Below are 16,801 nucleotides of genomic sequence, written 5' to 3' on the forward strand. Positions count from 1 at the left end.
GCCCGCCCGCATATGCCTGGCTGCACATGCGCCATGCACGGCCGAGATCGTGCATGAGTGAAAGTGCTGTGCATGCGTGATTTCGGCCGCACATGGCGCAATGCGCGGGCGTGGCCCTGATTCCCTCTCCCCCCCTCCCCCAGTAAGAAGCTTCCCGGGCCACAAGCTTGCGGCCTGGGAAGTTTTTTACTGCGGGGGGGGCAGGGAGAGGGAGCCGCGGCCCGGTGCCAAGGCCTTCACGGCCCAGCACCGGGCCACGGCCCACGGGTTGGGGACCACTGCTCTAACCAATTCCCTATCCACCTAACTATTTGAAAATCCAGATTGCAATCCTTCAATTTATCCATCAGAACATCATGGGTAAATTTATCAAAAGCTTTACTAAAATCCAAGTAAACGACATCAACTGAATTTGATCCAGCAAACCTGTTACTTGGTCAAAAAAGGAAACCAGGTTGGTCTGACAGGACCTGTTGGATCCATGCTGACTTCCTTGGATCACCAAATTGTCCTCCAGATGTTTGCAGATCGCTCCATTTAATATCTGCTCCATGGGTCGCGATGGGTCGGACACGACTTCGCACCTAACAACAACAAAAGGCCCAGTGGAGTATAAGTCTACTTTAAATTAAATGTAGCAACTTGGGGGTACTGAAAAATGTGAGGGAACAAATTATTGTAGCTCCTCATTAGTATAATGCTGCAAGCCTGCTGAGTTTTGGAATTAGATGAATAGTTCCCTACACACTAGTTATGACCCTTAAAAGTTTGACACTATAGGTGATTGCCCTGGTCATGAAGTTTAGGGCTAGGAGAGCAGGAAGCAGCTCATAGCGGGAGTACGTTGTTTTGTTTTGATTTTAATTTTTTTTAATCTTGCCTTGTACTTTGTAAATGACTGTTAGAAGGGGAAATGGTTTGGGGAATACAGGCATATGACATACACACCTCAGTCCTAATTTTAACACCTTGTTACTGTTGACTGTTGGGATCTGCCATTTTGCAGCTCAAGTTCTGGGGAGGAACTTCAACCCCCTCTTAATAAGAATTTAGAGATTTAAAAAAAAATAATATTTATATAACTACTTTTCTCCTAGGCATTCCATGCCTTCCTTGGCTGTTTCAGCTTCAAAATTGTCAGAGTTCATAAACTGGTTATAAAGGAGGAGGCGGGTATGATGGATGCCTCCCCCCCCCCCCGAGGTAAATATCCCCTCCCAGTCTCACCTTGTTCAATCGCTTTTGTTTTGTTCAGTGCTAAAAGCTTTAGGGAAGGGATATAGCCACCTTTTATTACAACCCTGAGCCAAAATGTCACTGAGACTTATTCAAACAAATAAATAAAAGATTTTATTTACAAAGAGGGAATGGTGGTTGGAATCAAGCTTTTTCTTGATACAAGTCAGTTCTTATTCAGTTAGAAGTTCTAAAGTTACAGGCTGTTCTTAGTTCTTGGACTTTACCGTCAGCTGTTATCTTATTTTAACAGAGAGATTTTTTATTTGTGTTTCCCATAAAACACTTTTGTCTTTCTGAGGTCTTATAGAAGTTCCCCAGAACTTCTCTCTGGATCCTCGTGTCTAGTACTAACACTCTTCCTTCCTTGGGTCACCAGTCCGCCACTGACTACTGAAGAATCTCAAGCACTTTGTCCCATAGAAGTTTGAAGAAACCCTTTAATCTGATCTTCCCTCTTTGATCAGGACAGGTGACCTGATTTGGAAGAATCCCACCTTGGCCTTACTGGTTCTGTCAGTCTCCTCTCCTGAGCTGGATCTCTTAAAAAAAAAGTCTCCATCAAAATCCAGCCTCAGAATGGAATGAGTACTCTGCAACCTACAACAGGTGTATCAACTCTCCCTTCAGCTGTGGCTGGCCAATCACAGGACTCAAAGCCTATTGCTCTGGCTTATACAGCTTAGAGAGGTGTTTTAACCCCTCACTATCCATAGCTGTTGTTACAGCACTCAGATTTTCCTTTTCCAGATGCTGTCCATCACAGGGGGAGTTTGAGAGTCAGTGCAATCCTGCCCCATCCCTCTCCAGGTTAGGTGGCTGACCAGGCCTATTTCTCTTCCTCCTCCTAATTTGTCTTTTAAAAAATAAAGGAAAATTATTCTCCATATCCCTTAACACCCCATGACTACTGGTGTCAATGATCATGCTCAGTACATGAGAGATGAGGGGAGTGTCTCTTGTATTTGTGATGTACAAGTTAATTTTTTTCTGAACACCTGGAAAGTTCCCTGAGGATGAGAAAGCGTTGACCCTGACCTTGTCTTTGTGTTTTGCTTTCTTCTGGCAGACAGTAGGCCATCAAACTTAGTTGAGAATCCATCTTGAAGAAATCTACCCAAACACAAACCAAGACTCTCTCCATAGAACGTTTTTGGCTATGAGAAGACATAGTTACTTTTAGTTACTCTTAAAACCTAAATTAGATTTAATTAATTTTATTGTTATCATTAATAGTATTATTATATTGAATATTTTTAATCTTGATGTTACTATCCCTGAGCCTGTTAGAAAAGGGCAGGCTATAAAAATGAAAGTAGTGGTAGTGGTTGTGGTAATGCCCTGCTTGCCAGACTACTGCTTTCAGAACACTCAGCTGCAATTTCACATCAAATTATTGATAAAAAGGCTGCCAGATATTGTACCATTTGTATATTTACCATGGAATGTGCTATTCACAAACATACTGCAGTGTCAAAGGACAGAACAGAAGTTTTGGAGGCAAAAAGACCTCTTGATGTGTGCAGGAGCAATCTTTTCAGTGTAAAGTCATTTTGGATGAAAATACTGTGAGATGCCTCTGAATCTCCAAAAAGAAAATAATGAACATTGTAGCTCCCAGAAATCTGATTGTATACATGCTGCAGGCTCTCTTTGTATGAAACATATGCCTGCCAAAAAATGTTCTCTCTAACATTTTACATGAAAGAAACAAATCACTTTGAATTATTTTTGTATTTTATTAGTCAGGTTTGCTGTTTTTACTAAAAGGCTCAGAGCTGTCCAGAAGAGCTGACATTACAGTAGAGTCAGCACTTTTTTCTGCCTGCCTTGCTTTTATTACACTTTTGGCATTGGAGCTAATTTTCTAATCAAGTAAATGTGTTTGAAAACTTGGTTCATAGGGAAATGTAAGGTACACTGAATAACATTGAACCATACTTGGAGAAATACAGCACTGTTTCATTTTCTGTAGTTTTTGCCACAATAGATTAACACTGTTATTGACTTAACATATTGTGTGGATATCTCTACACTTATGCTTATTGTACAATAATGTGGAGTAATCAGATGGATTGGTGATACACAGATTCACACAGCATATTTGTCTGGAAGGGTGTTGCCAAACTCCAGAGTAAAATCTACAGAAAGGCATGTACAAAATAATGAAGAATCCTGTGACAGCTTAAAGTCTAATATATTTATTATGGCTTAAGCTTTTGTGAGTGACAGCATACTTTGTTAGATGACAAAATGAGCTCTGGAAGTCCAGAGCCAAAATAAATTAATTAGTCCTTAAGGATCCACAAAACTGTTAGTTTTTGAAGCAGAAAGCTAACAAGCTATCCCTGTAATAAAGCAAAACTCAAGCAAAACAGTACATTTGTTAATGTTAAAGATGCCACAGGACTCTGTCATTTTTCCCAAATCCCATAGCCACATGCTGAAGTGAATGCATATATGGGCATACATATTTTAAATTAAAAAAAAAAGTACATGCTCACTTTGCACTTGTAACCAGAAACCAGAGCCTGGATAAATGTGGGGTTTATATATCACACATTCAGCTGTACATGCATTGATTGTAACATGAGCATTACCCAGTGCATAGTAGACAGCAGACACAGCTTGTATATGCATACACAATAATTTGTGAACACAATCACCTGCACACCTATTGGTGTGCTCCCTAAGGCGGGACAACGGATGTCATATCCATTATCATTTCCATTTTAGGGAATGCACTAGAAGATGTGTTCCACATCAATAAGAGCCACTTTTATAACACTTTTTCCTGGGACAGTGTGACCTGAGAGCAGAAACTGTGGGCCATTCCGCACAACTTTAATATAGCACTAGTCTTACATTTTGTTTTCGCCACTAAAACTACGTTCCACATGATGTCGTGAGCAATCTGCAACACTCCTGCAACACTAGTGCCAAAATCGCTTCGTTGTAGCGATTTCCGGGGAATCAGGAAAAGTGGATTCACCCTCAGAAAATCGCTACACTCTTGCCAACAACCTGCAACACTTGCAAAAAAGACATGTGCGTTCTCAGTGTAGCGGTTGCAACAAAGTCCCTCCCCCTGGCTTTCTCCTCCGAACTTCCGGCGAAGCGATCGCCATTTTTTTTCCTCGGAGCAGGGAAAGCAACGAACCAGCGAGGCTTCATTCACCCAGCGAGGCTTCTCCGGCTACAGTCCCCAAGCACAACACAGCCCCCTGTTCGCCAGTTCTCTTTAATTTCGGCCAAAAATCTCGCCTTTGGGGGTGGGATTTTTTTTCCACTCGGGAGAGCATGGTAACGATAAATCACCAGCTCACACGCCAGCTAGATCGGTCTCTCTGTTGCAACATGTGTGTGTGTGTGTGTTTTTTAATCTGTGCTTAAAGGGAAAGGGGTTTTTCGGGAGCATGATAACAACCGCCCATTGGCTGTTCTGTTTGATTGACGGCCAGGGGCAGCAACAAGCACACACAAAAAATTGCTTCCTTTCTAGCGATTCCTGTGAGACCGGAAACCTGTGGGGAATGAATGAAACGCTACTGGATTCCACTACAAATGCAGGTATGTGGAACGCCGAGATTCCACTATTTAAAATAGCGTTTCCGCTTTGTGAAAGCAATTGGCAACATTGGTTCTTGTGCGGAATGGCCCTGTATTTCAGGGTTCAGTGTGGATTGGAGCACATTGGATGGCATTAAAAGAGCCCAGCAAAGGGTTACTTCTCCTAAGCTAAGAAATGCAGATGGCTTCCTGGCATATCCCAAAGTACAATCTGCAGTTCATAGTTCCTCCTCTTTTCAAGTCTCATATTCTGTTTCTCAGATAGGTCTTTGTAATTTTTTCCCATGTAAAAAAAAGTACAAATAATTATTTATACCATGAAAATAATTTTTGTCCTGCTTCACTAGCATTTCATATTATACCATCTAGGATACTTTGGCCACAATCCTCTCCCCACTTATTCTGAAGTGAATGGTTTAAACTTTAAGGGATAGCAGCCGTCATTTTGCATTGGGGGGGAGGGAGCCCAGCTGCAACCTATCTTCCAACACCTCGTATTTTTGTGGTCTCTGTATCTGTTTCCCCAGTAAGTGTCCAAACCATTTGACAAAAACAGTATTTCTCTTTTGGATGAAAAATATTTCAGCCTTATTTGAAATTATCCAGGTTTGTTGACATTCTGCTCAAACGTATTATCTTTTACTGTCCTGAATGGTTCTTGGATGATAACCAGACATGTATTGGTTGATTCTACTCAAGCTGGATTTCTAATAGCTTCAGTACCCCTTGTGTATTGGGGGGGGGGGGGCTGTGGTACTTATTTGTAGACTAAGACCTAAAAATCCCTGCTCTTCACTTGTAACTAATTTTAGCAGGGACATATTTTCACCTTGGCAAGGATTGGAGAGCCAGCAATACTGGCTGCACTCATGGACTTGCTCTTGCACACAGCAAGACATGAAGGTTGCTTCCACACAGACACATTTTTCCACTCCATCAAATTGAAGTGCTGCTTTGCAAAACATCCACATGACATTGTCTACTTTCCAGGATTTTGGTGTCCTCACTGTGCTCTTAAATCTGGTGTAATATTAGCTTCTTGAAAAGATGCAGTCCAAGCATATTAGTATGCCATCTGGAAGGGAAAGTAAGGTCCTGCCAACAATACCATCATTTTTGAGGGCTTTTTAAAAAATCAGCTCGAGTTGTGGCTGATTATTTTTAAGGGCACAGAAAACTCTTGTGTTAAAGCGCCACTACCAGCATGAATGCAGAGTCATTTGCATCAGCAGTGAATCCACAACATAGAGTATTTGCACATGGAGCCACCAAAGTGTCCTTTCAGCCTTGTTTCCCCAACATGAACAGCAACTGAGGCTTTGGCAGAGGGCTCCCCTGGTACACTTCTGCAAAGCCTGTTTTGCTGTCCATACATGGAGGGAGGGTCAAGAGAGGCATAGTGAAAGGGGGGGGGGGTTCTGCTAAAGCATCTATTTCTGCTTAAATTAGGGAAGGTGGGATGAAAGAGCTCTTTGGCTGTCTTGTTTGTTCATGCAGGGAAGGGCAGTGGAAGTGCTTGTGATGGGGAGCAGATTGGGCCTGTGTGCCACCTATTGTTCTTATGTTCTAATTGCTTATAGCTAATCTTAGACAATTATTTCTGTTGTCATTCTTCAGCTTTGGCAGATTGTCAAACATGCAACAGTTTTAAACATCTAACTGGTATATCCTTTCCCTTTTCAGTTCCTCCTATTGCTAGAATTAGACTGCATCAGGGCACATGACCATCAGATGCTCTCACCCCATTCTGTCCACTGCTCCCATTTTGAGATAAAAGGCTTTCTCTCCTATTGAGAGGACAAGGAATTAGCAGGGATGTTAGCCTCTCTGCCCCTGCTAGAGTGCCAGCCAGCACAGCTGAAGTGGAATAGAAGAATAAAATAATCATGCCAAGTAAATCCTGGTGAGATAATTCTCACATGGCCTTTTATCCTTAAGAACATAGGAAGGGAATTGGGTGAGGGAGAATACATAGTCTCCACATTTGATTCCCTTAGGGACGCTTTTTGCAAGAATTGTGGAAAAGCGTCAAGAAACACAGTTGCATCAGTACTGAATTCGCTTTCATAACTATAAGCATTCTTTTTAATACAGCAGATTAATCCTGGAAAGGTCACTTTTCCTCTCATGCCAATTCTTACTGTGGCATTATTTGTGACAGGCATATGTAGGTCTGTATTTTAAAACAATGCATTCTCAAACAAAAAGAGGCAGATACTCTAATTGGTATGGTGTCATGCATAAATCTGCCTGTTCTACATCACAATTTCTGAAATCCATTCATTAAGTGGACTCCGGGGAATGGTAGAGGATAGGAAGGCCTGGAGGATCATTGTCCATGGGGTCGCAATGGGTCAGACACGACTTTGCACTTAACAACAACAACAATTTATTATATGTTTAAAAGCTTCATACATAATAATATTTCTATAGATTCAAGTGGGTAGCCATGTTGGCCTGAAGTAGCACAACAAAATCAGAGTACAGTAGCATCTTTAAGACCAACAAAGATTTATTCAAGGCATGAGCTTTCAAGTGCAAGCACTCTTCCTCAGACTAAGAGAGCCAGTTTGGTGTAGTGGTTAGGAGTGCGGACTTCTAATCTGGCATGCCGGGTTCGATTCTGCACTCCCCCACATGCAACCAGCTGGGTGACCTTGGGCTCGCCACGGCACTGATAAAATTGTTCTGGCCAAGCAGTGATATCATGGCTCTCTCAGCCTCACCCACCCCACAGGGTGTCTGTTGTGGGGAGAGGAATGGGAAGGCGACTATAAGCCGCTTTGAGCCTCCTTCGGGTAGGGAAAAGCGGCATATAAGAACCAACTCTTCTTCTTCTTCTAATGAACTACCATCATAACAGTGGTCTTAAAGGGCCCATGACAATCAGATGCTCACCCCTTGAATAAATCTTTGTTGGTCTTAAAGGTGCTATTGGACACTGATTTTGTTGAATAACAAGTCATATTATTCCTCTTCTCATCTGTGCTTCAATTCCAACTTCATTCTCTGAACATGTACAGTTATGTCACAATGCCTTCCTCAGTCTCTGATAGGTATCAGAAGCTGGAGTTTTCTAAGTTTGCTAAAACAAGGTTTCTTCCTATTTTCTTTGTCATTAAATATTCTTATGGAGCTGTGCTATATTTGGTGCTGCTCTTAAATCTAGTAGCAAGTAGAGTTGCCAGGTCCTTCCTTGGCCTTTGCAGGGGATTGGGGGAGTATGGTTGCCAAATCTAGGTTGTGAAACCCTTGGAGATTTGGGGGTGTAGCCTGAGGAGGAAAGGGACCACAGTGGGGCATTGGAGCCATTTTCTCCAGGGGAACTGATCTCTGTATCTGCAGATGTGCTGTGGTCCCACCTGAAGGCTGGCATCCCTAGCAGCAATGGTGTTCATGTGAGCCAAAAGTGTATGGGGGGCAGGGGGGCCTTCAAAGGGACCTATCACATCCTTTTATTATGGGAATTCTTTTACTTCCCTGATGCACAGGCTTACAACAAAGCTTCAAGTTTATTCAGCGAAAGAAAATGTTATAGTGGATAAAGGAAAGCCCATAACATTCAGTCGGGCACAAAAAAAAACAATGGAAAGAAAAACGTCTATATTATAATTAAAACTTACTAACTCCACAAAAACACTTGCAGGCTGCATTCTTGGCTTTTGTGGAGACAACCTTGAGTCCGCTGCATCCTCCCACAGACATAATTGGCTGATACCACTGAAAACATGGAGATCAAATCCTTTTCTAATACCTTCCTAATAAGCATCATGTGTAAGCAGGGCTCTTCTTTAGGCATCAGGTATAAGCACTGCTCTTCTTCATATTCAGGGTTTTTAAACCTAACTCACTTGCAGGTGCCATTCATCAGCAAGAGAGAACATACCTTCTTAGGGATGAAATCCCCACACAACTTAAAACTCTCCATGTCCAACTGGCTGCTACCAAGCCAAAAAGGAGGTTGCCAACTCCCTTACAAAAAGAAGTTCAGGTCTGTTTAAACTTAGAGGTCCATCCTTTTTTCCCCCTCTTCCAGCAGTACTTATAGGTCCTAAGAGAGTCAGATAACTGCACAGCCCCCTCTTATGCTGTGGTAGCTGACCTGAGAGGGTTGGATTGTGGTCACAGGCCTCATAGACATTATCATGCTGCACAGCATAGCGCTGCCATCTTTTTAATGGTCTCATACTGAAAAAGCAAGTGTCATGGACCTTCTTCAAATATATATGCAAACAAGCTGGTGTGGTGTGCAAATGTAGCATCCCCTTTCCACACGCAATAAGAGAGTATAAACAAAGGAGGCTGGTAGCCATTTGGAATTTCCTTATGAGTCAGCTTCTTCAAGTTCAGGTGTACTTTCAGAAAGGGACTTGACATGCTAATCCAGACAGGACTTGATAGACAAAGCTGATAATAGTTCATTTTAACTATTGGCAATATTTGTATCTGAGAGGAGACACGATGGGTGAGCTTTCCACATGGACACTCAAGAAGAATGGCATGTGTCCACATTAATTTTTAGCAAGCCCATTTTTTAAATACCTGGCTTAAATATTGTTCTCAGATTTCAACACTGCCATTTTGTTTGTCTTGGCAGGTTGTCCAAATGGATCAGAAGCTGAACCTCATCACTGACCTGCTACACCATCTGGTGTCCAGCCAGGGAGGCAACCCAAGCAGTGACAAATCATCTCAAAGGAATGATAATTCGAACCTCTTTCTGTCCAGCAACACCCTTCCTACCTACGAGCAACTGACAGTTCCAAGGAGCATCCAGGATGATGGATCTTGATGCAGCATGATTTTCTTTTCTTTTTTTAATGGCACCGAACATTGTGAATCTTGATGAGTTGGGATGGGGACAAATTTAAGCTCATAATCAGCCATAAAATAATTAAGCTTGTCTACTGTACCAATGTTACTAACCTCAGATGCCTTCTTCCAAAGACAATCATGCAAACAACCATGAAACCTTAAAGCCTGCACTGTGTTGTTTTTAAGGTGGTACATTTGTTTGTTCTATTTTTGGTTTTCTTGTGTGAATCAATCATAGTAGTGCAACCTCTTGTTACCTTGAAAGACCAAAAACAATATGTGCTGATGATGATGATAGTCAGATGGTCTACCAGGTACTCCTGCTGCCAGCAAGGTGTGGAAGTTCTGCCCAGATGTCTCTGAAGGGCTTAGCTAGCTCTGCAGCCACTCCTGTGGTTCTTTACTGATAGTGATACTTGAACAGAGATGGCAGTGTGTGCTTTCTGTGTGTGATTCTGCTGATAAAAATATGGCTCTGCTAATTAGATTCCAAAGGAAAATAATGTATGTTGACTACGTTATATAAACATACCACTGCCATTTTAGAAAACGGCAAAGGCGCACATTTGATTGACTTCTTTTTCTGTTTTCATTTTTAGCCTGTTACATAAATCTATATAATGTTAGCCTTTTTTTAAAAAAAAAAAATCTGTTTTTCTACAGAGAAGAACCAGCACTTTGGAATAATAATTTTTAAGGCAATATAGATTTTTGCACTATATGATTTCATAGGAGCAATAAAATATTCCAAAGAAAAAGGTTAATTCATTTAAAAAAAATCATACTACTGCCAAAGAAGTTACATATAATATCCATCACAACTATCTATGCTTATCCTGAAGGAGCTTTGAAAAATCATGCTTTTTTATACTGTTTGTAGCTTTAGTCTGTTTCTTAATGTACTGTAATAAGCACAGATCTAGAATAACTGGATCTTGTTGGTCAAGGGCTTGAATCTGCAAGTGAGGGAAAGCACTGGTAGACTCTTGTCTAAGAAGGGGAGACTTGTGCAAAAGCATTTCAACCGTTGGGGTTTTATCTGACTTCAGAAGTGACCATGCAGTTTGCCTGACAGCATCTCTCTATATTGCTTGAAGGAGCTCTGTACATCAGGGAGTTGGCAGCAGGAGCCATTCGTGCTTCTGCAGACCCCACTCTGCTGATATAAACCCTATTCAGGAGAAGATACTGCATTCAGGATTATAAGAAGGGTTGTTCATATAGTTATTGTGCACACCGTGGAGAGCAGATTTTGGAATTTGCATTCTTGAGAAAACTCACTTCTTGTTCATTTTTAAAGCAAGTTTCTAGTCACAGTAGGATATATATTTTTAAAATACAGGACCCACCCATGCAGTAGTAGCTCATGCAGCAGATTGCCAGCAGAGGACCCATTTCCCCTGCTTAGTGCTACTGAAGGAAAGCGCTGAGTGGGTGTCAAAATAAGACAGTGGAAGCAGAGGGTTTGATACTTCAGGTCTGGAATGCACCTGGCTGCTGAATGCTGCAGCCACTGAATGGTGCTGAATGGTGCAGCCCTGGGTGTAAATAGTGATGCTTTAGCTGCTAGTCTGTTGAACTGGGGAGACCAGGGTTGAAATGCTTACTTGGGCCATGCAGTTCAATGGGCCAATCCTTCTGCCTCAGCATAGCCTACTTTCGTGGATTGTTCTGAGGGACAAAAGGACCCCTCCACGTATAACATCCTGCACTATTTGCTACCCTTTCACCAGTCATGCATCTGAATGGTTCAGAAATATCAGCTTCTTTTGTCACTTGCTGCTGTATCATGGCACCTACCAGAACTTTTCAACAAGATCCAGCAGTTGTATGAATGGGCACTCAGTTTTACAGAAATTAAAGATTTCAGTTGAATAGTTCACCAGTTAATTGTTTCTGTGTCCACTGCTGAAGTTTCTTCATAGGCATATACATTCATCACTTGTGGACTGGGGTGGCTAACATGTGTGAGACTTTCCAGAGAAGATTTCTGTGTTGCCTCACATCATCTCACAGTGCTTTTCGGTGGCATTAGTACACATATTCAGTTGTGTATTCAGCTTCTATGTGCACATTACTCATCATGTATATGCAGAAATCATGGTGCAATGGAGAAGAAAGTCTCTATCCAGTTTGTTGTAATCCCTAAGAGCTGCATGGATTGTACAAATCTTTAAATTCACATATTAAGAACCATTAATTTTGCTTACAGAACACCATTGCAGATTTTGGCTCTTTCTGGTGAAAACTTTAATTTTCCATGGCCTCAAATTTTCATTTTTAGTTTTATTTATTTTATCTCATGCAAAATATGATTTGCCCTACCATAGCACTTAAATTTATATAACTTACGTATGGTGTCCTGATCCAGCCAAGGCAGCAACATTTTAAAAAAGGAGTGGACTAGGATATCCTTGGCAGTCCAGATGAAAAGTTGATATGTTCCTTGCTACTCCTCCCATTCAATCCCTTTCTCTTTGAAATCAAAGGTTGGTGACTGGCACTGGGTGCTCAGCTGTACAAAGCATCCCTGTTCTGCTCTTCCAACTCTGATCGTGATCATGTTTTATCATATTAGCTACAAATGTGTCCTCAGGACTTGTTGCTAAAGTAAGTGGTGCACAATGGGCCAGGAAGCCATTATACTAGAATATCCAGTATAGTAAAGAAGATGGAGGGAAAGTACTTTTGCACACCTTGGTCCACTGACCCTTCCCCACCAGCCATGTTTTATGGGGCTGTTGACTCCTCATCCAGAAACAGAATGACAAACAGGAGGCCTGAGGCTTCAGTGACCAGGAGATAAAGTGTCATGAGTTAAGAGGCCCTAAGGAAAGTTATCAGGGAAAAGTCTTCATCTAGTGAAGTATTTTTACATAAAATTGAATTATATCATTCATCTTATGCAGAAATAAGCATTGTGAGAAACCATTACCTCACAAATTCTGTTTGAAAAACTATGTCGTGTCCTAAAATTGGGAAACATTAAAATGTGATTCTGTTCCATTTTAAGACTCATTTGATAATAGGATAGTAGTATATATTGAACTTTTATTGTTTATTTTCTACTGTTGCTTTTCTGCTGGGACAAAAAGCAGAGGCTTTTTAAAGCAGAGGCTAGATAGCCATCTGACAGAAATGTTAATTATGTGAACTTAGGCAGATTGTAAGTGGATGGGCAAAGGTGATTGTGTCAGTACTTAGCTCTTGCAGCCCTTTCTTGCATGCCCAGGGAAATGTCAAACACCACTTTGGGTCAGGAGGCAAATTTGCTCCAAGCCAGACTGGTCAGGGATTCTGATGGGGGGGGGGGCAACATCTAGTTACTGTGGTGGGCAGGTAGTTGTGAATTTCCTAAATTACCCTGGAGATCCCTTATCCTTATCCATGGTTCCTCTGTATATTTGTGAAACAGCCTGGGGGGTGGAACATGTCCAGCTATCTGAGTTGGAATAGGGCCAATCAGTTGGAATAGGGCCACCCTGATTGACCCTGCCCCTACAGCTCCTGCCCTCCCTCCCTGGACACTAGTCACATTCCTCTCAGACACGGCAGAGACAGAGAGAGACACACAGAGCCCTGCCAGACTGAACACAAGCCCTCATTCCCTCCTATTGCTCCTGCTGCAAGGGAGGCTGAGAGAGCTGCCCCAAACTGCTGACCAGCCTTGCTTCCCTCCAAAGAACAAGCCCTAATTACCTGCTATGGCTCCTGCTGCCACAGAGAGAGAGACACAGAGAGAGTCGTCCCTGCTGCAACAGAGGGAGAGAGAAACAGGCACAGAGAGCCACCCCAAACTGCACACCAGCCCTGCTTCCCTCCTACAAACCAGCCGATTACCTGCTAGGCCTCCTCCTGCGAGGCACACCGAGACACACAGCGAGAGGGACAGGGAGAGAGAGACACAGAGAGAGAGAGATCTGCACCTCCCTGTGTCCCCTGGGTCCTAGCACCCATTGCATTCCTGCTTGCAATGAGCTTTCTTGCAACTATGATACTATGATTCTATGAAAAGATTTGTGTCCCAGGATTGTTGAGATTACATTCAATCCACTATTTGTTTCAAAAATTTATCGAAAAGTGTTTTAAAAAACTGAAGCTAAAGCGGCCGATTAGCTTGCGGCTCGGCAAGCTTCTCTTCCCTCCCCTCCCGAAACAAGAAGCTTGCCGGGCCGCGAGCTAATCAGCTGCTTTGGCGGCCGATTTGCTCGCGGCCTGGCGAGCTTCTCACTTCGGGGGGGGAGGGAAGAAGGAGCCGCGGCCCAGCGCCAAGGCCTTCGCGGCCCGGCGCCAAGGCCTTTGTGGCCTGGCACCGGGCCGCGGCCCGCGGGTTGGGGACCACTGCTTTACAGTATAATAGTAACAGTGTCACTCCCTTAAGTCCATTGTGGAGTTTCCTTAGGATTGTAAATCAGCATGGAATTCAGTCTACCAGAAAGTTCTCTATGAGTCTTATTGAAATTAATAGGAGCTACAGAGCATTGTTGGACAATGAAGAAAGTAGACAGGAAGAAAGTTGATTCATTTGAAATGTGGTGTTGGAGGAAGGTTTTGCAGAAACAATGGACTACCCAAAAGACAAATGAGTTTGAGACCAATCAAGCCTGAATACTCCTTAGAAACTAAAAAGACTCCACTGAGGTGATTGCAATTTGGTCATATCATGAGATGACAAGAGTCCACAGCAAAGACAATAATGGTAGGTAGGAGAAGTAAAAGGCAGCAGGAAAAGAGGAAGACCCAGCATGAGATGGATAGACTCAATCAAAGAAGCCATGGGCCTCAGTTTGCAAGACCTAAGCAAAGCTGATAACGATGGGATGTTTTGGAGGTTATTAATACTTAAGGTCGCCATAAATCAGAAGTGACTTGATAGTACTTAACACACACATACAGCATAAGAAGAGCCCTCCTGCATCAGACCGAAAGTCCACCTAGTTCAATATCCTGTTTCCAATCATATCATCCTATCCAGATGCTTTGAGGAACACCACTAGCAGGGTATCAAGGCAACAGCTCATCCTGTTGCTCCCCAGCAACTTTTAAGTTGAAGGGATACTGCCTCTACTGTGGAGTTTCCAAACTTAGTTTATCCTGGTTAATAGCTCCATTATTTTTTTCTGCTCCTCTATTGAAATTGAACATGGTGTGGCCAGCACCACGCTATGTGGCAAAAATATCCACAGGATTTGAACTCACAGTTGTGTGTCCCATAGGCAACCACTAAGCTGTATCAGCTGTTAAGAGGCCATCCATCATCTGTTGTGCTTTTACGTATCTTCTGTTCATTTTAGTATGGTTTGTTTAAAATAACTCCCTGATGGATTGATATTCATGCATGAGATCTGTCTTCTGCTCTTAATGACACCCCCAAACCACTAAATAAGTCAGATCACCTTACCTTACATCTTGATAGGGCTATATGTATGTGAAAAGGCTGCCTCTTACCTTGAGATTTCCAGGTTTTAATCTGGAGATTTAACTTTCTTACTTTCTCTGGATTCAAAGTATATTGTCCTGTGTCTCATTAAGTGTAATGTGGAATACATTTAAAATGGCTCACCCTTTCTGTTGTACAGTACATATATTTTAAAGGGAGCAGAAGCATTAAAAAAAACTGAAAACAGGGATTACTCTAGGGCATTATATTTAATGGAAAACCAGAAGAGAACTGATATGATTTTGAATCTGTTTTTTTTAAAGATGTCCACTATTCTATTGTAATTTCAGGTTGTAAATTTCATAATAAATACAGGACAGGAATTATATGATTTTTTTTTTAGTTTGTCTGAATTTCCTTCCTTTGATGTATAACTAGGTTTGGATATCATGAGTTACCCTTAGCAGGAAACAGAAAAGATAATTTTGTTTTGTATATAGTATACAACACAAACTGTAGGATACACTCATGAGTTTTCCTAACATGCCAGATAGCGCGCACACCAGACCATTTTAGGTAGAGAAAATGGGCAAGGCTGATGCCCCTTTTCCATGTACATCACAATTGCAGTCTGAACTGAATTCCACAGAAGTGGGAATTGTGTAGAATTCCCATGTTATATCTGACTGTTACTCAGGATGGGGACCTGAGCCCTAACTTGTATAGCCAGCTTGGTGTAGTGGTTAGGACTGGGGACTTCTAATATGGTGAGCCGGGTTTGATTCTGCGCTCCCCCACATGTAACCAGCTGAGTGACCTGGGCTCGCCACAGCACTGATAAAGTTCTGACCGAGCAGTAATATCAAGGCTCTCTCAGCCTCAGCTACCTCACAGGGTGTCTGTTGTGGAGAGAGGAAAGGGAAGGTGAATGTAAGCCGCTTTGAGCCTCCTTCGGGTAGAGAAAAGTGGCATATAAGAACCAACTCTTCTTTTAGCCTGTAATGTATAATTGTTGTTCTCTCTTACATAGGAGCCTTTTGCAAAATCTTGTGATTTGTGTTGTATCAAAACCTTGCACTCAACTTAGCCTTTCTTTCACATACAAGTTAGATAGGATGTTGGTTTTTATTTAGGCATGTTGTGTTACACTTGGACTGAATTATTTCTGGAGGTGGGTGGCACAACATTTTTTTAAAAAACATTCTGTTTTGGCCTTTAGGTACTTTGGAGAGGGAATCACAGGGACTGATTAAGGACGGGACAAAATGCCCAGGCTGGCTAATCCCCAATTATGGCGTTGCCGCCATCCCAGCCACCATCTAGCCCTGGTCCGACACAGGCCTTCAGATGGCCAATGGTAATATGCCATTCCCTGAGATGCTGTGGGTACCATCGGGGGCTAGGTCAGGGCAGCGCTGTGCATAATTGGAAGAGCCAGGCCTTTGGGCTCCTCCCCCAACCTACAGTGTCCCTGCAGGGACACCACATGCCCCTGTCAGCTCTGCAGAGTTGCAGACCTGGCCAGGGCATTCCCCCACCCTAATCTTGGTGGGAGAGCGACATGCTGCTTCCCTGCCATCGTGCAGTGGTGGCCCCATGCCCCCTGCTTCCAATTGCTGCCGCCGCCAGGCAGTGCACCAGGCTTTCTAGTCCTACACCAGGACAGTCCACGTATGCTGGGAGATCCCCTCCCCCATGCGTACAGGGGAAGCAGCAGGGCATGTCACCCCGATGCAAGGACCTGGCAGCAGCCTGAAGTGGCTGCTGCCATGCATAATCGGTCAAGGAGGGTTAAAGTGT

The 16,801-nt window shown here is 42.8% G+C and overlaps 1 protein-coding gene across 5 annotated transcripts in view; it reads left to right on the plus strand.

Moving 5' to 3' along the window:
* The window catches only part of KCNQ1 (potassium voltage-gated channel subfamily Q member 1), a 481,025-nt gene that overhangs the window by 412,026 nt on the left and 52,198 nt on the right, over nucleotides 1-16,801 (plus strand). For 3 of the 5 annotated variants that reach the window (XM_077321529.1, XM_077321530.1, XM_077321531.1), the window contains one exon: nucleotides 9,404-15,384. The exons of 1 other annotated variant lie outside the window; for it this stretch is intronic. In XM_077321529.1, the coding sequence (XP_077177644.1) occupies nucleotides 9,404-9,598 (195 nt within the window). In that variant the 3' untranslated portion in view covers nucleotides 9,599-15,384. Of the gene's footprint in view, nucleotides 1-4,738; nucleotides 4,807-9,403; nucleotides 15,385-16,801 lie in introns of those variants that run through there. One more of the 5 variants, XR_013228284.1, reaches the window with a different exon arrangement.

Source organism: Paroedura picta, chromosome 2 (assembly GCF_049243985.1).
Source record: "Paroedura picta isolate Pp20150507F chromosome 2, Ppicta_v3.0, whole genome shotgun sequence".
Lineage (NCBI taxonomy): Eukaryota > Metazoa > Chordata > Lepidosauria > Squamata > Gekkonidae > Paroedura > Paroedura picta.